We start from the raw sequence: 10,817 nt of genomic DNA, 5'->3' as shown, positions 1-10,817 counted from the left end.
GGGGGGGGGGACAAAAGTGGCCAGAAGACTTGCGCGGGTGGGCAGTCTGGCCCTGTCGCGGGAGCGGGCTTTCCTTCTCCCTTCCCCGTCTCTCCCGTCTCAGCTTCTTCAAGGAGTAGGAATTTGACGATTGCCAAGTTTGTTCCCGGGCCGCCAGAAGACCTCCCGACGCGAATCCTCAAGGGGCTGGAACAGCCCCCAAGAAGCCGGATAGGTGCGAGCGCGAACGTTCCGCGCGCCGACGTCCTCCCGCGCCCCGCTCCTCTCAACCTCCCGCTCCTCCTTCCCTCGCCTCTCCGGCTCCCCCTCCTCCTCCGTCCCCGCCCCTCTCCTGCCCTCCCATTGGCCGAGCTGCCCGGCCGGGCCTCCCCGGGATTTAAAGGGCCCGCTCTCCGCGCCGCCCAGGGAGCCGCAGCTGGTCCCGGCCTTGCGGCCTGCGGGGGAGGCTGCCCGGAGGAGGCGGCGACGGTGGCGGCGGCGGTGCGTCCCCGGCCCCCAGGACCGCGGCTTCCTTCCTGCCAGGTAAGTCGGCAGCGGTGCGCGTGCGGCTGCCCGGCTCCCATCCTGAGCCGGCCTCCCCGCGCGGGGCTGCAGCGCGTGTCCTGGGGCCCCCTCTCCATCACCTTTCCCTCTGCTCCAATTGCTACATCCCCTACTGCCAACTTCACCTCCCTGCAGCTCCCGAGCCTGGACAGAGCTTTGTTGGCGGCTGCAAGAGGCCAGGTGGGGGTGAGATGGGGCGCGCGGGGGATACAGGACACCCCCCACATCCGTAGAAGAAGAGATGCACACGGCCCCCAAGTGTCACAGGATCTCCCTCTTTGCCCTCCACACAGAGTGACTCTACCTTGGAAACCAGGGGGGCCCCCCCATTTGATATGTGGGCCTAGAATATGCACTGTTCAATTACATCGGACCCGGACTGTTCACAGCATACAAGAGACACGGGTCCTTCATTCTCCACAGGTCATGGGCTGTGTGTGTACACCCAGGACGCCCATTCACACACACAGTTGGTGGCTCAGTCTGATGTACCTGACATTCACACCCTTCCCCAGCCCCTCAGGACCGTGTCTCCACACGGACAGCCCCAAACTGAAATCTGAGTGTTCGAGTCTATCCCTTGAGCACGGTCTGCCCCGTGGACATCCTGGCTCCCTCTCTCCTTACTTTGACAGGTCTCTCCATCTGTCCTTCCATCCGTGGGGGTCCGCAATGGCCACCTTCAGCCGCCAGGAATTTTTCCAGCAACTGCTGCAGGGCTGTCTCCTGCCTACTGCCCAGCAGGGCCTTGACCAGATCTGGCTGCTCCTTGCCATCTGCCTCGCCTGCCGCCTCCTCTGGAGGCTTGGTAAGTGTTTGCCCCGCCAGGTGCCACCCCTCGAGGCCATACCACACATACCGTATTCACCCATCCCGAGCCGCATTTTATCCTGCTACATCTTGCCATGCCAAGCCAGACGCCAATGTGTCTAGCCCACCACATCTCACCAGCCCAGGGACCATTCCATTACACCACGTCCCGCTGTGCCCAGCCACCCCATGCCACACCACACCAAGCCACGTCCTGCCATGGCAAGCCATGTCTTTCAGTATGCCTGAGTTCTGGGATTCTAGAAAGCTGAGTTTCTTGGACCTTCGGATCCTGAAATGTCTCCATCCCAAGGTTACAAGATTCTGGAATGCTGATGTCAGCTATGGAATCCCAAAGTACCGCGTTACAGGATTTGGGCATTCTGACAAATTGAAATTCTCACATTTTAGCCTTCCAAAATGCTGGCATTCTGGATTTCGAGAATCAGAGCATGATGAGATTTCTGGATTGTAGGATTCTGGAATGTTTCCACAGTCGTGGCCAGCCTATATCCAAATGATAAGATTAAAAGTTCCCAAATTTCCTATAGGATGCTGAGAATTTTGGAAATCTGAGATTCAAAGGTTCTATGCTTTCTTTTTCTCTTCTTTTCTTTTTTTTTTAAGTTTACTTAAGTATTTTTTTTAGTAATCTCTACACCCAACGTGGGGCTCGCACTCACGACCCAAGATCAAGAGTTGCACTCTCCACGAACTGAGCCAGCCAGGCGCTCCCCCTTTTTTTCTTTTATTTTAAATGGATGTTTTTTCCCCAGGTTCATCATTTTGAGATATTTCGAAGTTACCGAAAAGTTAAGCTGAAAGAATAATGTTATGAGCACCTGTATATGCATTACCAGATTCTCCAACTGTCAACATCTTGACACGTTAGCTCTATCTATCTGTCTACCTACCCACCTATCATCTTCCTGAATCCTGTGAAGAACGTGCTGACACTTCACCCCAAACCCTTCAGTGTGAGCCCTCCCTCCCAAGAACAAGGACATCTTTCCCCAACAAGCACGCCCTCCAACCTCACCCCTCAAGAAATTTAATCTGGGGGCAGTAATAATTATCCAACATAAGTTGATATTCGCACTTCCCCCAGGGTTCCCAAAAATGTCTTTTATAGTTGTTTCTTTTCTTTAAACCCAGGCCCTGCCACCTTTCCGGCTCCCCAACACCCGCTTCGGGACCCCCCCAGCCCCCCCTCCGCTGCAGTCTCACCACATTCCAACCTCTGTTCTGCCCTCTGCCCAGTTGCCCTCCCTTCCTCCCAGCCCAGCCAACTTCCCTTTCTTGTCCTCTCTCTCTCTGTCTGTCTCCCCTCAGGGTTGCCATCCTACCTGAAGCATGCGAGCACCGTGGCAGGTGGGTTCTTCAGCCTCTACCACTTCTTCCAGCTGCACATGGTTTGGGTCGTGCTGCTCAGCCTCCTGTGCTACCTCGTGCTCTTCCTCTGCCGACACTCCTCCCATCGCGGCGTCTTCCTCTCGGTCACCATCCTCATCTACCTACTCATGGGGTATGGGTGTGAGTCCTCCTTCCCGCACCACCCAGGCCACTCCTCGGGAGGCTGTCCGGGAACAAGGAGGGCAGACGGGATTCCCGGAGGAGGGGGATCGGGGACACTGGTGCTTTCTGAAGGCTGTACGGGGACAGGCTGGCCTTGGGCTCCCCCTGGAGGAGGGAGTCCTGGAGAATGATTCCTCCGGGAGATGGTGCAGGACAGGGGTGTGTGGGGGGGTATAACCTTCACCTTACCTTGGTTTCCCCCACTTGGTGGTCTCTGAGACCGTGGGAGTCATGGAGCCAAGACCACCTTTTTTCCGTAGTGAAATGCACATGGTGGACACGGTGACGTGGCACAAGATGCGAGGTAGGCAGCCCCGGCCCTGTCGCCCGCCCCGGCCATCCTGCCCCGCTCCACAGCTCCTAATTCCCCCAACCCTGGCTGTCCTTCCCCGCTTTTCTCCCTCATCCGCCCGCCCCAGCGGACACGCGGGCCTCAGACTCCCCTTACATCTGTGTCTCTCTCTCCCATGCCTCCCCCCCCACCCCGCCCCATCCATCTGTCTGTCCTAGCTCATGTACGCACGCGCCTGACACTTGAGTCAGGGCGTCTGCTGGTCCTGGGCCCGCCTGCTCACCTGCCTGTCTGACACTGTGCCCACCTGTCCACACTTGACCTCCTCTTTTCCTACCACCTCTCACCCGGTGCTCCCCATTCCCCCATGCGGACCTGCTCTTTGCCTGTCCACTTGACCATGGGCACCACACATAGGGGCCCAGATGATCGTGGCCATGAAGGCGGTGTCTCTGGGCTTCGACCTGGACCGGGGCGAGGTGGGTGCAGTGCCCTCGCCCATGGAGTTCATGGGCTACCTCTACTTCGTGGGCACCATCGTCTTTGGGCCCTGGATATCCTTCCACAGCTACCTCCAGGCTGTCCAAGGCCGCCCGCTGGTGAGGTCCTGGGTGGACAGGTGGGCAGGGACTGTGGGAGCCACCGTGGGGCAGTGTTCATGGAGCCTTGATCCCCACAGAGCCGCCGATGGCTGCAGAAGGTAGCCCGGAGCCTGGCGCTGGCCCTGCTGTGCCTTGTGCTCTCCACCTGTGTGGGCCCCTACCTCTTCCCATACTTCATCCCCCTTGATGGTGACCGCCTCCTTCGCAAGTGAGCACAGCCTTTGAGGCCTCTGCCCAACAGTGAGGGGGTTGGGTAGGGACCTGGGGTCTCCCCAGCTCTGAGCCTGTCTCTTAATTCCTCTATCTGTCTTCTGTTACTACAGCAAGAAACGCAAAGCCAGGTAAATGACGGCAGGTGCTAAGGGCGAGTGGGGCTGACTGGGGGTGGGGGGGGCGCAGTCTGTAGCCGGTTTGTTCTGTAAGTCCGAGGCTGTCTGACCATCTGTCCCATGACTAGACAGAGACTGAGTGTCTATGGCTGTTGTCTGACCACGATTGGCTCTGTGACTCCGTACGACTGACACTGTGCCTGGCTATCCATCTGGTCCTCTGTTAGGAACAAGTTACGTGACGACAATGAGGAGTGACAAGCGTGTACTGGTGGGTGATGCTGACCTGCCTGTGACGCTGCCTAGGGGTGTATGTGGGTCGTTTGCCTGTCAGCCACTCACCGTCCTTGTGGGACTGGTGTTCTGGCTGTCTCGCTGTGCCGTTGTCAAGGATGGGATGTGTGCCTGTCGCTGGATAAGATAAAGCTGGGTCGTCTGTGACTCTGGCTGGGAATGGGTCTGACCATACGTAGCCTGTTGTGTGCCTGTCTGTGATGGATTCCACCTGTGAGCCTGCCTTCTCTAGCTGCCTGGTGTTGTCTGGCTGAGGGCTCATGCCCGACCATGTGTCTGTGCCTGTCTGTGGGACCGACCAGCCACCTCTTGGTGTGACTGTAGGATTTCATCCAGCTGTTCATATGACCCAGTACCCCACTCACTGGCCGCTGATGGTGTCTGATGCTGAGTGAGGCTCCCCAAAGGGTGGAGTGACTTGCCCAGTGTCACCCAGCTAAGCAGCAGGGCAGTATGCGCAGGCCTGATTCCAGAACCTACACATTTTCCTGGACGCGGTCTGTTTTCCACCATGTCTGATTGTACAGCTGACAGGATGACTGGGTTGGGTGTAGTATGGTGTACGTGTGCAAAGCAGGGTGCTTGGTGGTGTCCGTGCCTAAGTAAAGGACCCTGGCGTATCTCACAGTCACTGGATCAGACTGGAGAGCTGTGGGGCTGGGAGTCTGATAGTGTTTGTGTCTGGCCACATGTCTGTGTCAGTGTGTGGCATGGTGAGGTCGGGCCTCTGACAGTGGCTGCATCTGGATGTCTGGCCACGTGAGGCTCTAGGACTGTGTCATACTGTAGGGCAGCTCACACTTCTGTTTGAGGTGCGTGAAATTAACTGACGGTGTACGTATGCGTGTGACTCTTTTGCCGCCATGTTTCTGTCTTGTCTTGTCTACAAACAACTCCGGCCAGCCTCCAGGTCCTCTCTGACTCTCTTTCCTTTCTTCTCTGCTGCCCTCCTGACCCCTGGGGGCCCTAGGGGCACCATGGTAAGGTGAGTCTGCAGAGTGGGGCTGGGGATGCGACACATGGCGGGGTGTCATGCCGGGGCCTAGGAGTGATCCCTCTCTCCCCCGCTGCTTTCTCCCCAGGTGGCTGCGAGCCTACGAGAGTGCTGTCTCCTTCCACTTCAGCAACTATTTTGTGGGCTTTCTGTCCGAGGCCACGGCCACGTTGGCAGGGGCCGGCTTCACCGAGGAGAAGGATCACCTGGAATGGTGGGGAGGGCTGGGGGGCCCCCCCTCCCACGGGGTGCTGCCTAGAGGAGCTGCAGGGAGGGGGGAGGGAGTCCCAGGGGAGGGAACAGCCAAGACAAAAGTATGGAGGTTAGATGGATGGGTTGAGACCCCAAATGAATTTGCAGGTCTCTTTTGCCTACAGGGACCTGACGGTATCCAAGCCACTGAACGTGGAGTTGCCCCGGTCCATGGTGGAAGTTGTCACGAGCTGGAACCTACCCATGTCTTATTGGCTAAATAACTGTGAGTCACCAAGTGACCACTTCAAGAGAGTTGGGAGTCCTCAACCCAGGCCCTTTCCCATTCACATAACAAACATTTACTGAGAACCTATTGTGTACTAGGCACTGAAGATACTGCAGGGACCAGAAAAACAAAACAAAACAACAACAACAAAAAACAAAGTCCCTGGCCCCCGTAGAGCTGGCATTTTTGCGGGGAGAGCAGACAGTAAGAGGAAGAAAATACATAATAGTTCAAGTGGTGACAGGTGCTATGGTTAAAAAATGAAGCAGGTAAAGATGATCTGGAAGTGTTCGCAGGAGTGGGGGGAGGAGTGTTGCAATTTTAAATAAATTAGCCAGAGCAAGTCCCACTGAAGAGATGGCATTTGAGCAAAGACCTGAGCAAGGTGAAAGAACAAGCAATGCCAATGTGGGGGGGAGTGTAACAGATGGCAGGAACAGCCGGTGCAAAGGCCCTGAGGCAGCATACTGGGCACGGCTGAGGAACAGGGAGGAGACTGGTGCAGTGGGAGCAGATTGAGCAAGGGGACCAGTGGCAGGAGGTGAGGGCAGAGAGGTGACAGGGGCCTGGAAGGCTTCACTGGCCACAGGGAGGACTTGGGCTTTTTCTCTGAGAAATGGAGCCACAGCACGGGAGTGAGCAGAGGAGGGCTGAGGGCCGACTTGGGTTGTAACAGGGCCCTCTGGCTGCTGTGAGAGCAGACAGGGTGGAGAAGGTGAAGAGGTCACTGCACTAGTCCAAGCGAGCTATGGCGGTAGTGGCAGTGGACATGGACAAAAGAGGTCAGATTCTAGATAAATTCTGAAAGTGGAATTGACAGGATTTGCTGAGAGTTTGGTTGTGGGAATGGGGGGGGGGCGAGCAAGGGTGAGTCTAGGTTTTTGCCCTGAGGAACTGGAACAGTAGACTTGACATTGGCTGAACTTGGGGACACTATGGGAGGCGCAGTTTGGGAGGGAAGATTGGGAGCTAAGTTCTGGACATGGGACGTTTGGGGCCATTATAAAGAACTTATCCTAGGGGCTGCGACAGGCTGTGGGTTCCTCGCCTTGCCCTCTGGCCTGCCGGGAAGGGCAGAGGGGATCCCAGGAGACTTTTGACCCGCATCTTCCCCTTTCAGATGTTTTCAAGAATGCTCTCCGCCTGGGGACCTTCTCAGCCGTGCTGGTCACCTATGCAGCCAGTGCCCTCCTGCACGTGAGCAGGGCAGAGCGGGATGTGGGGTGGGGAGAGCTGGGCAGCAGGGCCTCCTCCTTACTCACCTCATTGCCCCCTGGGCCCTCCAGGGCTTCAGCTTCCATTTGGCTGCGGTGCTGCTGTCCCTGGCGTTTATCACTTACGTGGAACACGGTGAGTGCCAAGCCCAACCCAGCAGGTGGGATGGAAGGTGGGGGCAGGGCTAGAACACTGTCCCCTGAGGCTAACCTGACCCCCTTACCTCCTGGCATCCACCCCAGTCCTCCGGAAGCGCCTGGCTCGGATCCTCAGTGCCTGCGTCTTGTCGAAACGGTGCCCACCAAACTGTTCGCACCAGCATCGCTTGGTGAGGGTTCAACCCGGGCAGCCTCATGCCCAGCACTCCCCCTCAAAAACGTTACTTCTGTCTCCATCCTATATCTGTCTCAGGGTGCCCAGCTTCCTCTTCTGGTGCCTGAGCCATCCCCAGAACCTCACTTCTATTCACTGGCATCCATTTCTCTCACAAACATTTATCAAGCACCTGCTGTATACACACCTGGCACCCGTCCCCCACCCCCAGTGAACATTTATTGAGCACCTGCTGGCATCAGGCACTGTTCTAGGCACTGGAGACACAGCGATGAACAAAACAGACTCAAGTCCCAGCCCTATGGGACAAGCATTTTAAGGGAGGGGGCGGTTAGTGGTTTCAATTTTAAATAAGAAAGTGACTTTTGAGTTCTTTAACTGACGGAGATGAGGAAGAGAAGCATTCCAGGCGAAGAGAGAACAACGGGTGTAAAAGCTCTGAGATGGGAGAGAGCCTGGAATATTTGAGGAACAAGGAGACCAGTGTGGCTTGAGCAGAGCGAGCGAGGGGGGAGACTGGTGGGTCTTGTAGGTCATGGTGGGGATTTGTTTCTGTTTGTTTTTGCATTGTTTGTGATAAGAAATCTGGACCACCTCAGATTCTGATAAACTCGCGTCTCCCTCTGGATGCCCTCAGGCTAAAAGTACCCTCATCCTTGGCTACCTCTTGAGTTCCTGTAGGAAGATCCAAACCATCTTATTCCTACCCTGGGGGGTGCCTTGTGCCCTGGACATCCTCATTCCTGGGACCCACTGGGCCTTGTGCATCTCCCTGGGCTCCCCTGCCCAGGTGGGGCTGGGGACAGTGAGTAGATACAGCTGCCAAGCGTATCCATCTGTCCCCCACAGGGCCTGGGGGTGCGAGCCTTAAACCTGCTCTTTGGGGCCCTGGCCATCTTCCATCTGGCCTACCTGGGCTCCCTGTTTGATGTCGATGTGGATGACACCACAGAGGAGCAGGTGAGGTGGGGCCCTGGGCTGGAGGTTACTTAGGGATGTGCTCCCTGCTCATGGGAACCATGATAACAAAGGTGAAGAGGCCGAGGCACTGAGGACCTTGTGTCCTGTGTCTATCTAGCTTACGAAGCTAGGGCTCCTCGCTCCTTCTTTCCCGGAGTCCTGGTTGATTCGTCCTGTTGGGGCTCTTATTAGGGTGAAGCATGCAAACTGTGTTTATTTTACTTATAAAATTTATTTCATAGAGAAGGAGTGCAAAATCCAGGTTTTAAAAGATTTTATTTTCTTATTTGAGAGAGAGAGAGAGAGAGAGAACAGGAGTGGGGAGAGGGGCAGAGGGGGAGGGAGAAACAGTCTCCCTGCCGAGCAAGGAGCCCAATGTGGGGGCTCAATCCCAGGACCCCGGGATCATGACCTGAGCTGAAGGCAGCCTCTTAAACCGACTGAGCCACCCAGGCGCCCCCAGGTTTTACTTTTCAAAAAATTAATTACTTCACCATATTTTTGTTTAGGTAGAATTCGCAAGGTTTCTTTCTTACTTAATTAAAGAAGTATTTTTACTCAGGTTGAATGTGCAAACTCTGGATTCTGTTTTAAAAATGTACATTAAAATGTATGTACTATTTTTATTCATGTGGCGTATGCACATTCCAGATTTTACTCCTTTTTAAATGAAAGACAGTTTTAAAAATACTGTTTCTTCATATGGCTCTTGCAGGATCCAGGTTTTGCTTCTCTTTTAGTTGAATTTTTTTTAATTTTTAATTGAAAATAAAACTTTTATTTTCTATTTTGTCATTAAAAACAATTTTTAATCTTCATTCAGGTTGAGTGTGCAAAATCTGGGTTTTGTTTTATTTTTAGTAAAACGTTTAAAAATAGTTAATGCATGTATCACAAGGTTCAAAAACAAAACAGTATGCAAGATGTTCAGGGAAAAGTCTTGCTCCTACTGTCTACTTCCTCCCCTCTTGCAGGTAATTACTTTTATTCATTTTATTAAAATGAATTAAAAGAATCCTTCTAAAATATAAGCACAATAGTATATTTTAATTCCCTCCCCCACTCTAGGTTTTACCCTAAAATAACTCATGAATGATACTGTTCTGCATGTAGCTGTTTTCACATAATAGTTCTTGAAAATCTTCCGCATAAGTACATGGAATGTCCTCATTCGTTTTCCGATGCAAGGATACAACAGTATGACAGTGTCGTTTGTCCCTTATCAGTGAACACCCAGGCGATTTCCAGCTCTTTCTTACTGCAAATCGTGCTGCAGCAAGTAATAATACCCTCGTAGCCGTGCGGATTCACACAGGTGTGGACAAAACTATAGGATCTAGCCTTGATAGTTACAATGAAGTTACTTTTTTGCCTTCCCCCAGCAGTGTGTGACCATATCTGCCGCCCTACCAACAGAGTACCTCTCAGACTTCCTGGATAGGTTTGCCGTTTTGAGAGGAGGAAGATTATGAGTGAAGCTGAGTATCTTTTCATAAAGAGCCACTGGGATTTTTCCTTCGTGAGAATGGCATACTCCCCTCCTTTGCCAGTTTTTTTCTTTTCAAAAAATCGATTTCTAGCAGTTCCTTCTATATTAGGGAGAGTACGGATCAGAGAATGGAATGGCCCTGTTTTGTTTTTAAAAATAGTTTTTAAAGGAGAAAACATGAAAGAGAAAAAAAAAACTACCTAAATCTGCTTGCCTTTTATATGTACCCAGTCTCTGGGGCCTCACCTGGGGTTACCATGGAGTCACAGAAATGTCCTTGAACAAAGGATGGGCTTTCCTGAGACCTTTTTTTGTTCTTGCCTAGTGGGACTGTCACCTCTTTCTCTCCCACAGGGCTACGGCATGGCATACACTGTCCACAAGTGGTCAGAGCTCAGCTGGGCCAGTCACTGGGTCACTTTTGGATGTTGGATCTTCTATCGTCTCATAGGCTGAGGCACATCTGTGGACCCTCATAGCTCCCTCAAGACCCCTCCTCAGGGTGCCAGCTCTGATGGGGGATGAGGGAAGGCCCTATCTCTAATTCTGACCCCTCTCCATTCTTGACCCCCCCCAACACTCCTACACACACACACACACACACACACACACACACACAAACGCGATTTCCATGCCTGTCGATCCCCACTCCACCACAAGGCGGGAAGAGGGTGGTCCCTGACTGGGGCCTAGGGGTGGAGGATGCTTGGGGAAGCAGAGAGGGGGAGATCCAGGGCCTCCCCGCCTTCCTTCTCCCTTTTTATATACAGTTTGTTATTGTCAAATAAAAGTAGGAAAGATACAAAAGGCTCTTTCTTCACTGCTCAGTGGGGAATAGAATTGAGTGAGGAATGGGCACAGCACAGAGAAAGGTTTGGAAGCTGGAAATCATGAAGAGGG

The 10,817-nt window shown here is 53.6% G+C and overlaps 1 protein-coding gene across 4 annotated transcripts; it reads left to right on the top strand.

The window, feature by feature from the left end:
- The first annotated feature begins 377 nt into the window (after positions 1–377).
- Positions 378–10,724, top strand: PORCN (porcupine O-acyltransferase). Of its 4 annotated transcripts, XM_040632178.1 has the most exons (15): positions 378–522; positions 1,179–1,351; positions 2,686–2,878; positions 3,189–3,232; positions 3,638–3,819; positions 3,900–4,030; positions 4,146–4,163; positions 5,416–5,430; positions 5,528–5,653; positions 5,817–5,917; positions 7,041–7,117; positions 7,207–7,270; positions 7,378–7,463; positions 8,318–8,428; positions 10,272–10,724. In XM_040632178.1, exons 2-15 carry the CDS (start codon positions 1,216–1,218, stop codon positions 10,371–10,373), a joined length of 1,386 nt encoding a protein of 461 aa, XP_040488112.1. In that variant the 5' UTR covers positions 378–522; positions 1,179–1,215; the 3' UTR covers positions 10,374–10,724. The 4 variants fall into 4 exon arrangements, with proteins under 4 accessions (XP_040488112.1, XP_040488120.1, XP_040488138.1 ...); XM_040632186.1 differs by lacking the exon at positions 5,416–5,430; XM_040632204.1 differs by lacking the exon at positions 8,318–8,428.
- Positions 10,725–10,817: the final 93 nt, after the last annotated feature.

Source organism: Ursus maritimus, assembly GCF_017311325.1.
Source record: "Ursus maritimus isolate PB19 chromosome X unlocalized genomic scaffold, ASM1731132v1 scaffold_X1, whole genome shotgun sequence".
Taxonomy (NCBI): domain Eukaryota; kingdom Metazoa; phylum Chordata; class Mammalia; order Carnivora; family Ursidae; genus Ursus; species Ursus maritimus.
This window is presented reverse-complemented; position numbering and strand designations above follow the sequence as displayed.

Excerpts from the sequence above, each read along its gene's own strand:
- PORCN (XM_040632178.1), top strand. The coding sequence starts at position 1,216 with ATGGCCACCTTCAGCCGCCAGGAATTTTTCCAGCAACTGCTGCAGGGC. Across the intron at positions 2,879-3,188 it reads CTCATCTACCTACTCATGGG|TGAAATGCACATGGTGGACA; the intron begins GTATGGGTGTGA and ends TTTTTTCCGTAG. Across the intron at positions 8,429-10,271 it reads ATGACACCACAGAGGAGCAG|GGCTACGGCATGGCATACAC; the intron begins GTGAGGTGGGGC and ends TCTCTCCCACAG.